The following is a 17687-nucleotide window of genomic DNA, read 5'->3' as shown; positions in this document are numbered from 1 at the left end:
ACATGAATGCTCATAAAATAAAAATAAAAAATAATTTTAAAAAACCCAAAAATGTTGATCAATGGGATAGAATTGAAAATTTAGACACAATTCCACACACCTACAGACATAATTTTTGACAAAGAAGCAAAAAATACACACTGGAGAAAAGACAGCATCTTCAGCAAATGGTGCTGGTCAAGCTGTGTAGCTGCATGTACAAGAATAAAAACAGATCCATACCTATCACCCTGCACATAACTACAAATGATTCTAGGACCTCAACGTCAGACCAGATACTCTGAATCTGATAGAGAGAATGTAGAGAATGGTCTTGAACTCATGGGAATAGGAAAGGACTTTCTGAAAAGGACACTGATAGCATAGACATTAAGACCAACAATGAATAAATTGGGCCTCATGAAGCTGAAAAGCTTCTGTATAGCAAAAAATGCCATCATTGAAGCAAAGTGTCAGCCCGCAGAATGGGAGAGAAAGTATTTACCAACTATTCATCTGATAGAGGGTTAATATTTACAATATATAAAAAACTAAAAAAAAAATAAACATCAAGATAACAACCCAATTTAAAAATGGTATGTACAACTAAGCAGAAAGTTCTCAAAAGATGAAATACAAATGACTGAGAAACATTTTTGTTGTTATTGTTTGTTTGTTTTGTTTTTCAAGACAGGGTTTCTCTGTGTAGCCCTGGCTGTTCTGGAACTCTCTCTGTAGACCAGGATGGCCTCAAATTCAGAGATTCACCTGCCTCTGCCTCTTGAGTGCTGGGATTAAAGACATGCACAACTACCCAGTGAGAAACTTTTTTTTTTTAATGGTGAACATCTTTAGCTTCCAGGGAAATGCAAATTAGATCCTCTTTGAGATTTCGTCTTGGCTGGTCAGAATGGCCAAGATCAGTTTAAAAAAAAAAAAAAAAAAAAAAGATAGTACATGCTGGCAAGGATTTTGAGAAAAAGGAACATTTACTTGATGAGACTGCAAACTTGTACAGCCACTATGGAAATCAGTATGATGGTTTCTCAGGAAGCTGGGAATTAATCTACTGTATGATCCAGCTATACCACTCTTGGGCATATATCCAGAGGACCCTATGTCTTTCTACAGTTACTTGCTCATCCATGTTCATTGTTTCTCTACTCATAATTGCCAGAGGGCTGGAGAGATGGCTCAGCTGTTAAAGGCTAGGCTCACAACCAAAAATATAAATTGCCAGAAATTGGAAACAGCCTACATAACCATTAATTGATGAATGGATAGTGAAAATGTGGTACAGTTACACTATGTAATATTATTCAGCTGCTAAGAAAAATAAAATCTGCAGGTAAATGGAGCTAGAAAAGCAATCCTCCTGAGTGAGGTAACCCATACCTAAAAAGCAAATAGTGCATGTTTTCTCTTCACTTTGGATGTTGACTTTTAAGCTTTCAATATGTGTGCTTCACTCTGAATAACCACGGAGGCATCTAGAAATGGACTTGGGGGAGGGGCCTCTCCCAAGGAAGGGGAACCAGTGTACAGCGTTATAAAGAAGTAAAGAGAAAACTAGTACAGGAGGATTAAATGGAGGGGGATGAGAGGGCAGGGTGAAAGAGGGAATGTGGGGAGGGAGAACTAACATGAAAGGTCTTTTGAAAATTTAGACAAAGCCTATTATTGTAGAAGCTTCCTAAATATATATACATCTATGGAAAGTATTTGAATGAAGTCACCGTATAATGAGGAGACAATGCCCCAACTAGACATCTTATGCCACCAAATAAAACTCCCAGTGAAAGGAGTGGATTACATCTTGTTGAGCCCCTGGCCAAAGGGGTCCCATGGACACCCTCCCAACCCTTGCCCAGACATTACAGGGCATTGTCACAGCTGTTGGTTACTCTCCACAACCTGACAGTAAGGCTTGAAGATGGCACTTGCTTATGTCATCAAACATGGTAAAATCAAGATGATGCCTAAATAGAAGCTTCAACCCTACAGATTAGCATCGATGTTACTGGAAGGTACTCTACATGCTACCAAAGAAGAAAAGTAATCATCAATATCACCCAGCTACATAACCAGGGGGTGATGGCGCACACCTTTAGTCCCAGCACTGGGGAGGCAGAGGCAGGTGGATCTCAGTGAGTTTGAGGCCAGCCTGGTCTACAGAGCAAGTTCCAAGATGGCCAAGGCTACACAGAGAAACCCTGTCCCAAAAAAATAAACAAAAAACAAAACAAAACAAAACCCACCCAACTACAAACCCCCTTCTACTGGTGCAATAGTAGATAAACGTTATAGGAATAACCAACCACTTTTTGATTGACCCACCACTCAGTGGAATCCATACTTTACACTGCTGAAGTAGCCAAGAAGCTCCAGGAGAAAATCTACTACTGTTTTTCTGCTAAAGGAACATAGCAATAAAGTGACTTCTAATGACATGCTTTTCTAGGCAGGCCATGAGCTCCAGGAGAAAATCTACTACTGTTCCTCTGCTAAAGGAACATAGCAATAAAGTGACTTCTAATGACATGTTAGTATGCCCATAGATCAGTACATTGCTCAACCCTCATCCAAGAACTTCCTTTTTTCAGTGGGTGGTGATTAACACGGAGACCCACCACTGGGCAATCAATGTGCAGACGTTGAGAGACTTTGGAGCACTTACTCCTAAGTGGGATGTCTTTGCCGAACACCTCCTCTCAAAGCTCAGGGACCTATACAGAAGAAGAAGTGGGAGACTGTAGGTGCCATGGTGGATGACCCTAAGGAAAGAGTGTCTGCCCAGCACAAGGGGCTGACACACACATGCACTCACAGAGACTGTGACAGCATACATAGGACCTGCACAGGGTCAGCACAGAGACAGGAGGTAGATAAATAGTCCCACCCCTCACCAGGAAGTTATTTGCAGCGGATGCCTTCCGGGAAAGGGAAAACCAGATTTCTCCAGTGCAGTGTCACTGAGTCAGTCTATCAATCACACCCCAGGACAGGCTGCATGCTCAGGAGCAGTTGGCCAACACAAAATGGAGTCCATTTTGTGTGTGTTTGGGGGTTGCTTTTTGTTCCATTTTGGGTTGTGGGTTTTTTTTTTTGTTTTTTTTTTGGTTTTTTGAGACAGGGTTTCTCTGTGTAGCTTTGGAGCCTGTCCTGGAACTCACTCTGTAGCCCAGGCTGGCCTTGAACTCACAGAGATCTGCCTGGCTCTGCCTCTCAGTGCTGGAATTAAAGGCGTGTGCCACCACTGTCTAGCATCATTTTGGTATTTTTTTTATCTTACTGGTTTTTGTTTCAATTTTTTGTTTTTGTTTTTGCTTTTATAAAGATAGAAAGAACATGAAGTTAAGTATGTAAGGAGGCAGAGAGTAATTGGGAGGAGTTGAGGAGGGGAAGGATATGATCAAAATATATTGTAAGAAAAAACAAAATAAATATCAAAGGGGGAAAAAAGGATGAAAGGGGGCTGGGGGAGGCTGGAGAAGCCTCAGTGTTTAAGAGCACTCTTGCAGAGGATCTGAGTTCAGTTCCCAACACCCACATTCCGTGGGTTACAGTCATCTGTAACTAGATCTCCAAGGGGATCCCATAACACACATACACACATGCACACACACACAATTAAAAGTAATAAAAATAAATCTTGAAAATAAAAAGATGAAAAAGCATATTTACTATCTGTCTTAGTTAGGTTTTCTCTTACTGTGATAAAACACCACAACCAAAAGCAACTTGGAGACAAAGGGTTTATTTCAGCTTTCACTTCGACATCACAGTCCATCACTGAGGAAAGTCAGGACAGGAATCTGGAGGCAGGAGCTGAAGCAGAAGCTATGGAGGGGAGCTGCTTACTGGCTTGCTCCTCATGGCTTGCTCAGCCTGCTTTCTTATAGAACCCAGGACCATCAGCCCAGGGGTGACCCCACCCACAATGGGCTGGGCTCTCCCCCATCAATCACGAATTAACAAAATGTACCACAGTCTTGTGTATAGGCCAATCTGGTGGGCACATCTTCTCAACCGATTCCTTCTTCCAAAATGACTCTAGCTTGTATCAAGTTGACATAAAACCTAGCCATTAATAACAGTCTAGCTGTGATTGTTAAGTATCATGTGGCTAATTAATATCAGTTAGGCACATTTCAGAAGAAGAAATACCACCAGGCTATGATAAGGTCCTTTCATAATGATAGCAAGGCAGTTAATCAAGGTGTCCATGACAGACTTAAACATGTATGCTCCCAATAATTAATCTTCAGAACATACACAGAAAAAAAAAATGGTAGAACATCAGTAAGAAATAGACAAATCCACAATTATAGTCAGAGACTTCAGTGTTCCCTCTCAACAGATAAAATAAACAGAGAGAAAATCTGCAAGCATAGCCTAGACTTAAACAATACTATCATCATCCTGACTTTGATTAACACTTTTACCCAGGAGCAATAAAATATACATTCTTTACAAGCACACGCATTTACCAATATTGGCCATATGGTGAGCTGTAAAATTAATTAAAAAATTCCAACAGTACAGAGCCATACTGCATTCTCAGACAATAGTGAAATTAAATTAAAAACCATAGGGCCAGCAGCTTGCTGTACAAGCCTGGTAATGAGTTCAATTCCTGGAGCCCATGTAGGAATTGAAGGAAAAAACTAAGTCCATATACTTGTCTTCTGACCCCGACATGTGCGTTGTGGAACATGTACCCACCCACCCCTACACACCACACTAATAATTATCAATGTTTTCAGTTAGCAACTATAAAGGGGAGGACCTGAAATCCTGCACATTGCTGGTAAGACTGTGAAATTATATGAAGACCTTGCAAATCAGTGTGACACTTTCTTTCTTTCTTTCTTTCTTTCTTTCTTTCTTTCTTTCTTTCTTTCTTTCTTTCTTTCTTTCTTTCTTTCTTTCTTTCTTTCTTTTTCTTCCTTCCTTCCTTCCTTCCTTCCTTCCTTCCTTTCTTTCTTTCTTTCTTTCTTTCTTTCTTTCTTTCTTTCTTTTCCTTTGGTTTTTCGAGACAGGGTTTCTCCATGTAGCTTTGTGCCTTTCCTGGAACTCACTTGGTAGCCCGGGCTGGCCTCGAACTCACAGAGATCTGCCTGGCTCTGCCTCCCAAGTGCTGGGATTAAAGGCGTGTGCTACCACCGCCTGGCGACACTTTCTTAAAGTGTTAGAGACACCTGCCATGTGACCTAGCCGTTCTACTCTAGGTGGTTGGGATATGAACTGTGGCCCCTAAAGGCTGATATACTGATGGCTTGCTTCACAGCTGGTGATGCTCCACAGAGGTGACTGGATTATTAGTGGGCTAACTCATCAATGGGTTTACAGTCGGATGGGTTATTGGAGGAAGAAGCTCACCCAGAGTCTATCTTTTCCTCCCCTAACCTCTTCTCTCTTTTCCAGCAGCCACAAGGTGAATGGCTTTGCTTGAACATGTTCAGCCTTCGCTCAGGCCCAAGAGACCAAGTTATCATGGTCAGACACCCTTGAAATAACAAACAAATTCTTCCTCTCCTAAGTTGTTTTTCTTAGGTATTTTCTCATAGCAATGAAAGACTAATTAATATACATTCCTAGGTGCTTACTAGAGAAATGAAATGCTCATGCCACAGCTAGTACATGAATTTTCATAGCAGCCTTATCCGTCATAGCCAGAATCTAGAAACAACCAAATATCCATCAACAGATTCATGGATAAACTCTGGTACACCCATGAAATACTATTCAAAACACAATTCTTGATACATACAATAATATAGGTGAGTCTCAAAATAATTATGCTGTTTTTAATATATATATATGTGAGAGAGAGAGAGAGAGAGAGAGGGTATATTTGTATGATCCCATAAGCTGGTCTAAAATCTAGAAAATGGAAACTAATTTATGGGGCATAACACAGACCAATGGTTTCTGAGAGGTAGCAGTGGAAGGGAGTCAGTAGGGAACACCGCAAGCTTGGGGTGACAGACACATTTACTGCCGTGGTTTTCATGTCTGTGTAAATATGACAAAACTATGGCGCACACTTTAAACTTGTCACAGTGTGTTTGCTTTATTATGTTGCAATTTTACGGATGCTTATTACATAGCCAAGGCTGGCCTGCAGGCATGTGTCACCACACCCAGCTCATAACAGCTTGCTTTTTAAATAAATGACTGTTTCCAAACAACAACAAGAAATCTGCAGTTGGGAAGAAAATACTGGAGGTTTCTGTTGGTGGAGATGACAGTCGTGGTGGTGGCAATCGGCAACGGTCTCCCAGGACAAGTGTGCTTTCCCTCGCCACCCAGAGAGACCTCGGTGCAGCAGGGGCCAGTTGCCAGATTCTGGACTCTCAGAAAGGCTGTGCTAGACACAGTGGCACGGGCTTGTCACTCCAGCACTCAGAAGGTGGAAGCAGGATGATTCAATGGTCAAGCCCAGGGTAGGCTGCATCACAAGACTCTGGCTAAATGAGTAAGTGAATCAATGGAGAGCTGGGGTAGAGTGCAGTGAAAAAGCACTTGCCTAGTGTGCTTCAGTGCATAGATAGATAGATAGATAGATAGATAGATAGATAGATAGATAGATAGATAGACAGACAGACAGGTACATACATACATACATACATACATACAGTACACAGATATAGTAGACAGATCGATCCATACATACATACATATATGATGATGATGATGAAGATAGATTAGATAGATAGATAGATAGATAGATAGATAGATAGATAGATAGATAGATAGATGTGGGGCATTTACCCACCACCCCCACAGTTCCCCAGGGTTTTCTTGAGTGCGAGCAGCAGGAAATATTAGATAGAAGGATTTATTGCGGAGAATCTTGCGGAGATGAACAGATAGAAAATAAAGGATAGCCTTGAGAGGGTCTGGAACCTATTCCAACGGCCCCCGACTGTCTCTGCCCCAGGGTTTTTATAGAGACGCCAAGGGGTGGAACAAAAGACCTCCTCCCCCAGCACAGCCAAGTGCAGACCATCCCAGACACCTGCACTCAGGCCCGTGGTCCTAATCATCCTCTATGTGGACCTGCTGGGTAAAGCCACGAGGAACCCGAGAACGGGCTCCCACAGATAGATAGATAGATAGACAGGTACATACATACATACATACAGTACACAGATATAGTAGACAGATCGATCCATACATACATACATATATGATGATGATGATGAAGATAGATAGACAGATAGATAGATAGATAGATAGTAGATAGATAGATAAATGATAGACAGACAGATGTGTTTGCAGCCTACCTCTTGCCAAACCTCACCACACAGAGAGCCTGGATGGACTCACTAACACTACAGTAAGCTGGCCTGTACCCCCCATATGGCAGGCTCTTTTCAAACCTCATTCCCTCCTCACCTCAGCAGGACAAGGAGGATTTTTGTACTTAGTTCCCAAATGGACCACACTGACAGGAAGTGATGGATCTGGACCGTGGATGGATGGGTTTGTAGGTCTCCAAGTTGGCACCGGAGCAAGGCCCCACATGCTTCCTTCTCTCCTGGCCGATGCTCTCTTCACCACCAAGCTGAATGAAGCATACTACAGGCTTGAATGCCTGCCTCCCTCAGAATGCATGCACTGAAAACCCAACAGGTAAGAGAGATGATTTGAAGAGGGATTAGGTCAGCAGGGCTCTGCCCTCATGATGGAAGTCGTCCTGATTGCCACAGTGGGGCCGCTCTCGTGCTCTCTAGGCGTGTGATACATACAATGACAGAGCAAGGAAGCCCTCACCAGATGGACTCCTTCTGTCAGACTTCCCAGCCTCCAGAACCACGAGCTAAGTAAACTTCTGTTGTTTATAAATTACCAGGATGTGGTGTTCTGTTACAGTAGCACAGAGACACAGCCCTCACTTCTGGAAATCTCCGTCCCTGCCCATGGAATCTCCCTGCTGGTAGTCGTGAGAATTCCGTGAAGGGTCAGGACCACTTGCGTAGCAGCAAGATCAACTTTGCCCACATCTCCTAAAGCCGTTGCAGAATCCGGCTCAGCTATTGCATCACATGCCTCCAAAAGGTGGAGAAATTGAGACCATCTGCTGCCACCTGGATTTGCCTGGAAACTGCCTGGGACACCTGGCTCCAGTCCTCACCCATCATCCTAGGAGGAATGTCGCTGCACGGGGATATCTAAAGGTATGTGGGCTGGCTTCAGGCCAGCTGTGGGCACAAAGTAAGAAGGGCAGGGGAGACCCTGAGCTCTGCTTTCCTACAGCAAAGAGGTACAGGGAGAACTTGACTGCCTGAGCATGTGATGGGGTTATCAGTCTGCTGGGCCCAAAGCTGGCCCTCCCTTCCTCCTCTGCTGGCCCGTACTCCACTCTGCTTTGTCTGGCTCCAGAAAGCCCAAATCCTTGTCCTGAGTGGGTAAGGCACAGTGAAAGTTCGTAACTCCAAGCCATGTCTTTAAAACAAGCAGGAGAGGAGGGCGGATGGGGGGGGGGGGGGGGGAGGGGGAGGTTAGTACCTCTAGATGAAGCTCTGAGCGCCAGGATCCAGGATAGCAAGTTCTGTTTAACAGAGAGGGGGAAGTTGGGTCCCAGGCCCAAAGAAGAAGAGGACCTGGCCAGGTCCCCCGGCAAGGGCAGAGCAGAGCCGGAGGCCCTGCTCTCTTCTCCCTGCCCCCTGAGAAGCAGCTGTCTGAAGCAGTGGGGCATGAGGTGAAATCCCTTTCCTCACCTGACCTCTCTCCCTGGCCTAGGAGCTGATGTAATCCAGCCCTCTCCCTTCTTGGCCACTGGTCTGGGGATGTGCTGGAATTGATGGTTTTTTGGAGGGGTGCTAAATGTACTGTCCATAGTCCACTTGGAGACAGACAGGGAGTTGGGGGGGGGGGTCAGAACTGGTGGGCTCTGGGCACACGGGTCCAGGGCGAATCCCCCAACCCCAGCCTTTACCTTGTCCCTGAGGCTGCCCTCTGTTGCTGGGTCTCTCTGCTGTCACCAGGCCTTAAGTCTTAGCTCTACACAGAGGACTTAGGCCACTGGCTTCGCCACCCTGGGCTTCTCTGAGTCCCTTCTCCACATGCTCTGCCTATCTCCTGGTTGAGCTAAAAACTCTAGTCTCCTAAATGGGGCAAGGAGGGTGACCAGACATGAGGCTTCTAGTTAGGAATCCACCTTGAGGGATTTGGGGTAGGAAGACAGTAACTCCCTATAGAGATACCCTTAAGTCTGTAACTCCGGTTGCTAGCTAGGCCCACCCACACCCCTTACATGCCGTGTGTGACCCCAGAACTAGAGAAAACACTGTAGCTCTTCATCTCTAGCCAGCCAGATCTCCTCACCCTCTACAGGAAGCCTAGGGCCTGGAGCTGGGGAGAGTGGGCGGTGCTGTGCCCTGTGGAAGACAAACACAGTGTCAACCCCCTCAGAACCACTGTGGCCTTGCCTTTGGTGTGTGAAGCCTTGTCCCCAGCCCAGTGTACACTGAAGGGCCCTGATGGCACTTGCTGTGGGGCTCCATGCAGAGCTCCGCCTGCCTGTGACTCCCGACCTGCCCCCCCTAAAGTCCCCAAATATATAGAACTCAAATGCTGCCCAGATGTCGTGTCTCCTCTGACTCCTAAGCCCACACCATTGAACCCATGACCCCTGCACCTTGGTTTCCACGGAGTCCTGCCAGTGAGCGCCAAGGGGCCACCAGTATGGCTGTGAGGTCCACCCGCTCTGGGCAGGTGGGGTTTTCCTACCTCTGCAGCAAGCCTGGAGCTCAGTGAGTCTGAAGTCGGTGGTATATAAAGCCTGAGGCGAGGGATACCATCCTTTCCTGGAAGGTCTGGGCTATGGGTGCTGGGGCCCCTCTTTGCTGGGTGAGGTGGAGCCCTGAGCCTGGGCTGGCTGGCCTGTCTTCCGTGAACCCCTTCTTCCACCGCTTCACCCCAAGTCGAGCATTTCCACTGTCTCTCTGTGGGACATGGAGGGCCCCCAATACCTCGTTCTTAAAAGACCTCACTCAGTAGCAGTGAACCAGACCAGTCGTTAGTCACCTAGCACAGCAGCCCTGCGGCTCTGGTCCTGGCTCAGGAGCCGCAGAGCCCCAGGTGGAGACGGCCCCAGTGGTCTCAGCCATGCCTCCCCCAGGCTCAAGGTCCAGCCCCTCGTAGATGGTAGGGAGCGAGGTGTGCTGACTCAGGCGCCGTCGCAGGCCAACCAGCAGCGGCTGGGGCAGTGAGGACACGTCCACGTTGTTTCCCAGATCTATCCAGGCCAACACAGGGAATTTGGTGGTGTCCTTGATAGCCTCGGTGAGTTCCCGGGCAGCCGCTCGCGTCAGCCGATTGCCATTGAGCAGCAGCTGGGTGAGGCGGGGCAGAGCCCAAAGGCTGGGCAGCAAGCGGTGCAGTAGCTCATCACTCAGCTCCGTGAAGCTCAGGTCTAAAACCACCAGCTCCACACCATGGCTGCCCAGGTAGCGTGTTATGTGCTGCACATCTCGGGCGGATAGCGGGATGCCGGAAAGGTCCACGGTCTCCCCTACCAGCGGGGTCTTCTGGAGGCTGCTCTTGAGGCTATGGAAGGATGCGGGTGGGTGCACTGAACCAGGGCCCAGGCCCAGGCAGGACCCCACCCACCACAGACAGTTACCCACCAAGGGCAACCTAGGTCCTCTGGCCTGGCAAAGCCTGGTTTAAAAATGCCATTTCTGGGACTGGAGAGATGGCTCAGCAGTCAAGAGTACTTGCTGCTCTTTCAGAGGACCCAAGTTCGGTCCTTAGCACCCACATAATGACTAACAACTGTCTGTGACTGCGGTTCCAACACCCTCTGGCCTTTTCAGGCACCAAGTACAGGCACAGTGCGCATACATGCATGCAGGGAAAACACTCATAACACTTAAAAAATAAAAATAAGTAAACTATTTTTTAAAGCCATTTTTTATAAAGTTGATGGCCAGAGGCAATGCTAGGAATCTCTCTGAGCTCAGTTTCCCTTCTGGTGAAACGGGAACAGGGTTGTGGTGAGGACTACATACATGCATTAAGGCTCTATGTGTGGACTATTATTATTGTGCTTCTTGCATCTGTTAATATTATTTTCACGACAGCCCAAGGAGTGTATAGGTGATGGCCCATTCTACAAAGGAACTAAGAGAGGTGACAAGGTCCCTTGGCTGTCCATCACTAAGTGGGAACCAGGGCTCTAAATCCCAACGCGCTGACCCCTGTGCCCCTCTAGAAGCAGCGTCCTTTAAGATAATGAAAACCTTTGCCATGAGCGGCTATGGGATCATTCTGGTCCTCTCAGCGTTTGGGGCCTAGAGACGGGACGGGCCCAGGATAGTAAAGGGGGAAGGAAGCGGATAGTGTGGGCTAAGAGCTAGCTAGGGCAGGCCTCCCTGTGTTAAGCTGAAAGAGGCACTTGGAGCCTGAGGGAGGAGGGTCAGTCCTCCAGGGCCCTTGGCACACTTTCCCTCTCTCTCTCCTGTTCTTTATCCACAGCCCTGTGGGAAGATAGGACTGCTTTGGGTGGTAGGTCACTGAGAGCAGTGAGGACATGGCCAGGACCCCATCTACTGTGGCAGGAAGCAGTCTCATGGGTTCTGAGTTCGTCTTGGGCCACGAGGTGTAAGAATAAAATAAGGTGGGGGATACACAGAGCTCAGGTCAACCCCCAGCTGTGGTGCTAGGCCCTTGGTTCCGGGCTGAGACTGTGTCATGAGGTCCCCCAAACAGGAGACCCCACGCAGAGTAAGCTATCAAGAGGCTGTGGAAGTCTCCAGCATCAGGACGCCTGGAGCTGATGAGTTCCCAAAGGGCTGCAGGGTAATCAGGGAGGGAATGGCCTTAGGCAAGCTACTCTCCCTCTCCTAACTCAGTGTTCTTCCCTGTGAAATGGGAGGCTTATAGAATCTGTCCTGATGAAGATTTCACCTGATGTACCTGGGACCCAAGGAGGCACAGGTCCTGGGAAGGGACAGGGATGGAGGGACCAGGGAATGGCAGGAGGTGTCACTGTCCTGGAAGAAACGGGAAGCAACTCATAGGGAGCACTCAGCTTGGCGTAGGGGCATCTGTTGCTGTGGACCAGGGTAGTGGCCACGGCTGGAGCCTTAATGTGGACGAAGGCAAGGGAGCAACAGAGTGAGATTTTTGCCCACTCAGCTCTCAGAGAAGGGACCCTGAAAGACAGTGTGCAAGGGCTGTGTTGCTGGGCTCTCCTTACCTGTTTTGGGTTTTCCTGTGGGGCTTTCGCTTGGAGTGAGGGGTAAGGTGGTAGATGAGCTGCCGACAGATCTTATCGGATGACTTCCAGGGCTCGTGGTCCTACAGGGGCGGGGAGGGGAACGTTATGGTGAGGATGAGCCTGAGCCCCTTCCATTCTGCCCTGGCTGTATCCTGGCACAGAGCCAGGAGAGGCTGCCTGCTGGGAGCTGGACAGGCTAGTCTGAGGCCCGCAGTGCCCGGTGGGAGGAAGCCCAGACAATGGGCCCTTGTTCTCTGTCCTCAGGCCTAAGGCCAGTAGCTCAAGCTATCAGCCGGCAGCTTGCCACCCTCAACACCCCCAGGGGACTTGCCACAAGGAGGAGGCCAGACCAGGCCCCTTGAGGGAGCCCTATTCCAGAGACGCCAGTCCCAGAGAATAGGAGCGAGTCAGGTCAGCATATTCTTCCTCTCATTCTCCAAGCTGCGCTGCGCTGCGCCCGTGGGGCCTGGGTCTGGGCTGACAGGGCCGGGGATTGATGTTTTACTACACCACACGGTTCTCTATTGGTCCTAATTGCATCCCCAAAGAGGTCCAGCTTGGGGCACACGAGGTATGCTTTCCACACAGCTGGCACTGAGCAGGCTCCATTACCCAGAACCTTCTTTTATACTATAAGCAGCCCCCAGAGCTTGCAACACACACACACACACACACACACACACACACACACACACACACACACACACACACACACAGACACACACACACACAGTGACAGTCGATTAGGCGGCTACTGGGATGGCTGTGGACTAGCCAGCTAAGTACCGATGTGGGATTCAGAGCTGACAGGGCCTACAGTGGACCCCCTTATTTCATGTGGGGGGGTGCCCATTGTGTCCAAGATTCTCGGCTGACCACAGACCTACAGGCCAGTGCTGTGTCCATATTCACAATGGGACATCTGCAGGTGTTGTCAGAACAGGGTCCGAGGAGGTAGAAGCTGCAGGTAGCAGGTTCCAAGTTAGCATGACATAGGATTCGTTTGTGACCCAAGTAGCAGTGGAAGGGACTGTGACCCCCTTCCCCAAAGGTGTCCAAGCAGGATAGAGACCAGGGGCCCCAGCCTAGGGCGTCTCTCTTCTGACCCAGGAACAAGAACACGTGGTTCTGACAGAGGACGTATCAAGACAGGCTGTGTTCTGTGTCCCCATAGGGTGTTTTTGGTTTTGGTTTTGGTTTTCTTTGGGAGACAGGGTTTCTCTGTGCAGCTTTTGGAGCCTGTCCTGGAACTCGCTCTGTAGACCAGGCTGGCCTCGAACTCATAGAGATCCACCTGCCTCTGCCTCCTGAGTGTTGGGATCAAAGGCGTGTGCCACCACCGCCCGGCCTCTATAGGTCTTCTGCTCAGGTGGGGTGCATACCACCAGTGGGGAAACAGGTCTACCTAAGAGCATGGTTTTAGAGCTCAGCAAAACAGTTTACACCTGCTCCTGAAGCTGTTCTGAAGAGGGATAGTGACTAGCCTAAGGCCTAAGCAAGCATGAGAACCCAAGTTCCCCGGGCCTATGCCCTCTGACCTTACCTTCTTGGGACACTGCAGGTCCCGGGCCAGGTTCACCAGCAAGTCATGGGAGATGGGGTCCACCAGGTTAAGCAAAGCCACATTCCTGTAGAGGATGTCAGTGAGGAGGTTCCCTTCAAGGCCCAGGTCCTGTGGTTGGTGAAGTGATAGTTGAGTAAGGCAGAGGTCAGGGTTCTCCTTCTCCCGGCCAGACAGATACACCCCCTGATGGTTCACATATTTCTAATGATTCCCCCCCACACTTGGTTTGCTGGAATCTCTCAACATATGGTGGCAGCCACGTGTCTAGAGAGAGAGGGCATAGTAAGGCCTCTCTGTGTGTGTGTGTGTGTGTGTGTGTGTGTGTGTGTGTGTGTGTGTGTGTGTGATAATCAGGTTACTCACACTAGTTGTTGGCTGTGTAATGTCTTGCTTGATGCTCTAATCACCCTGAACGCTAATGTCCCTAGCACCCCCTTTGGGTCCTTTGTTTCCTCCCTGTCCCTGAGGTCTCTTGAATTGTGCTACCCTCTTCTCCTCTGGGAGTGAGCCCCTTCCCCAGACCGTGTTCCCAAAAACAGCTCAAACTCAGCCTGCTCATTTGCCGGCCTTATGTCCCTTTCCAGAGTGCAGTAGGGGATCCCACCCTGTCCACCTCTGTAGGGATCACCTAGGGTCCTTTCCCTCTGTCCTCAGCTCAGCAGGTGGGTCTCCCTTCTCCCACTGCTGCTGCCAAGGTTCAGACCTCAGACCTAGTCACCTTTGCTCAGGGCTCCCAGCCTTCTGCGTTCCTCCCTGGGTTCCCAGGGCCACTCTATGAAACACACATGACCTTTACCCTTCATTCCACTGGTGGAGACGAAACACCTACAAGTTGTGCCATCAGAGACTCACAGAATGTGCAGAGCCATGATTCCCCGGACTTAGCCATCACAGCCTTCCCAGCCTACCAGCTTTCTTCTCTTCACCCAGACCTCGGGGTCAGGGCCCTGACCCTTCACCCCTTGGCCTTCTCCAGTCCATACCTATAGACCTGATGTAAGGCTGAGCATCTTGATTTGTTTTTACTTTTCAAGATAGGGCCTCGGCCAGGCGGCGGTGGTACACGCCTTTAATCCCAGCACTTGGGAGGCAGAGCCAGGTGGATCTCTGTGAGTTCGAGGCCAACCTGGTCTACAGCGCAAGATCCAGGACAGGCACCAAAACTACATGGAGAAACCCTGTCTCGAAAAACCAAAAATTAATTAATTAATTATAAACGAATAAAGAAAGAAAGAAAGAAAGAAAGAAAGAAAGAAAGAAAGAAAGAAAGAAAGAAAGAAAGATAGGGCCTCACTGTATAGCCCTGAGTGGCCTGGAACTCGCTTTATACACCAGGCTGACTTGGAACTCAGGGATCTATCTGCCTCAGCCTCCTGTATCCCGAGATTAAAGGCATGTGCACAAAGGGTGTTTTAGAGGATATGCAGGCAGCCTCCTAGTGCCCAGCCTCCATGTGCCATCCTCTAACCCCTCAGCCAGAGGACATGTATGCCCTGTGCTGTCCTGAGCACACAGGAAGTCAGGCCAGGCAGCAGGCACGCATTTACAGGACTGCGGTTACAGAGTTCTGCAGGGTATGGGGCAGGATGGGGGCCTGAATATGCCTCCAATCTCAACTTCTAGGATACAAGGAGGGGACTTAGCCGCTCTCTGAGGTTGATCCCCTCCCAGATGCTTCCAGGAAAAATGCAAGTCAATGCCTTGGGCTCCACCATCACCGATAGTGATCTGTATTTCTAGGCAATATGCCTGGCTGGGTGCTGCTTGGCAGTTCTCTCCTGTTTGTATTTTCAGTATGGTTCAAGCTACAGATGCCAGCAAGGGGGGAGGATCCAGGAGGAAGCAGGCTGGTGAGTCTGGGCAGACCCAGACAGAGCCCCAGACAGCAGCCTACCTTCCACTGGCCTGGTCAGTGCCTCTTAAAGTGACAGCTCCACTTTTCCAGATTGCTGAGTCTACAGAGAGGGCAGTGGTGGAGGAAGAGCAGGACTGGAAGTATCCAGCCCTGGATCACCACCTCTCTGAGGCGCTCTCTCTCTCTCTCTCTCTCTCTCTCTCTCTCTCTCTCCCTCCTTTCTCTTTCTCTCTCTCTCTTTCTATCTCTCTCTCTCTTTGTCTCCCCCCCCCCCATTATAAGTTGGTCCTGAACTTACTATGTAGCTGAAGATAACCTTGGACCCCTGATTGTCTGCCTCCATCTCCCAAGGGCTGGGAATATAGGTGTGGACCACCATGCCCAGCTTATCCTGTTTTCTTTCTTTCTTTTTCTTTTTATAAAATAGTGCTAAGATACATAGAGCTCAGGACTCTCAAATGCTCTAACACTGAGCTACCTCCCTCGACCTCTTCTCTCAGTGTTTTGTCCGTGCCCTGGCTCATCACTTCTCCAGCTCTAAGCACCGTCTACCTTCATGGCGGGGGCAGCAGCTACTGCAGGGCGTAAGGAGGCTGAATGGGGAGTGATTTGCCCCCGGGGTAGTGCTGGAACAGGCATCCCAGGGCAACTCAGAGCTCAGGGTCTCCAGCTAGGGTACCAAATGTGTCTCCCAAGAGCCAGATGTGGCACTGCCGTGTGCAAAGGTGGTTGTGTATTCTCAGTGGGTTCAAGCTGCCTGTTAGAATGGGTGGTGCCCGCGCTGTGGCTTTGTCTGTCCTGTCATGATGTCTGTCTCCTGGCGCACCCGCCGCCGACCATCTGGGCTGTGCCTCCCAGGACCCTTTCTCCCGGATCTGGTGCTTCCTTTCTTCCTGCAGGATGGGGAGCTGTGCTCTTCCCATTGTCCTTCAGCATGAGATGCCCCTACCCTCACCCACTCCAACTCTTGAGAAGGTCCAAATACGGGCTCTTAGCTCCTGACTGGTGGTCCCTCAACACACACACACACAGCACACCAGACTTCAAATGCCAGTGCCCCAACATGCCAGCCCCATCTTTGGCAAGCAATCCCCCAGCCCCACCTGGCCCTCACTTTAATCCGCGCCCTCCCTCCACGCAAGAACCTCAACGCCTGCAAAACCCCGAGGTGCACGCTAGGAACCCACCCGCCCAGAAGCCCGCAGCCCCGGCTCCTCCCTGACCCCCGCAATCCCGGGCCGCCCCGCTCCTTCTCTCGCCTGGCGCAGGAGGCGCAGCAGCTGCCGGGCGCGCTCCGGCCGCCGCTCGCGGAGAGTGGACTGGATCTCTCGCAGCCAGCGCACCCGGCGCTCGTAGGGCGCGGGCCCGGCCCCTGTCGCCGCAGGGGCATCTGAGCCGGCCGCTGCCCTTGCCCGCCGCCCCAGCCGCGCCCCCATGGCTGCCGCGGGCGGGCGCCGAGACGGTGGAAGGGAGGCGGGCTATCTGCGGCCCGCGCCCCGCCCGGGATGCGCGGGGTGGGCAGCGCCGGGTCTACGGCTGCGCGCCCAGGCACTGGCCGCCAGCGTGGAGCCCAGGATCACTCCTCTTTGGCAGAGGTTTCCCTGTCGAGGGCCCCGCCCGCCCGCGAAGGACCTGGCGTTAGAGCTCTTCCCCGAGGCGGCCAGGGGAGACGCTGAGGACAAGGTGGCATTTGGCACCTCTCCATCATGTGGCCCCAGCGCTGACTGTCTTTGGGGGGGGATAGTCGTCCGACTGTACAAAAAAGTGCTTCAGGCGGGTGAGGGTGCTTTAGGCAGTGACAGCACCCGCTTTCAGAGATCGCCCCTGCGAGCAAGTGTGTCTGACTGGTCCACTCTGTGGATGTTACTGCTAGCCTTGGCAAATCCCGAATGACACTTTCTGCTTTGAGGGGGACAGACAGACCTGGACAGGTTGAGCATGGTTGGCCTCCTCTGACCCCCATGTCTGAGAGATGACTAGACTAAGCCCACCTCTGGGCAGCCTGGCACCAGCCCTGCATATGTTCCTGGTCCTACTTTTCCTGCCTAACAAAA

The 17687-nt window shown here is 49.9% G+C and overlaps 1 protein-coding gene across 3 annotated transcripts; it reads right to left on the bottom strand.

Moving 5' to 3' along the window:
• Positions 1 to 3720: 3720 nt before the first annotated feature.
• Lrrc75b (leucine rich repeat containing 75B) lies at positions 3721 to 17105 on the bottom strand. 3 transcript variants are annotated; one of them, XR_008219803.1, is made up of 5 exons: positions 16857 to 17105; positions 13758 to 13886; positions 12194 to 12294; positions 9721 to 10539; positions 3721 to 7605 (listed from the first exon to the last, which is right to left on the bottom strand). XR_008219803.1 is itself a non-coding variant. In XM_052744682.1 (4 exons), the coding sequence occupies exons 1-4, from the start codon at positions 17067 to 17069 to the stop codon at positions 10014 to 10016; spliced, it is 969 nt and encodes a 322-aa protein (XP_052600642.1). In that variant the 5' UTR covers positions 17070 to 17105; the 3' UTR covers positions 3721 to 10013. The 3 variants fall into 3 exon arrangements, 2 of the variants coding, with proteins under 2 accessions (XP_052600642.1, XP_052600643.1); XM_052744682.1 differs by having other exon boundaries at positions 3721 to 10539; XM_052744683.1 differs by having other exon boundaries at positions 3721 to 10539; positions 16893 to 17099.
• Between the last annotated feature and the right edge of the window lie 582 nt (positions 17106 to 17687).

This window comes from Peromyscus californicus, unplaced genomic scaffold (assembly GCF_007827085.1).
Source record: "Peromyscus californicus insignis strain IS unplaced genomic scaffold, ASM782708v3 Scaffold_19__1_contigs__length_69161282, whole genome shotgun sequence".
NCBI lineage: Eukaryota > Metazoa > Chordata > Mammalia > Rodentia > Cricetidae > Peromyscus > Peromyscus californicus.
This window is presented reverse-complemented; position numbering and strand designations above follow the sequence as displayed.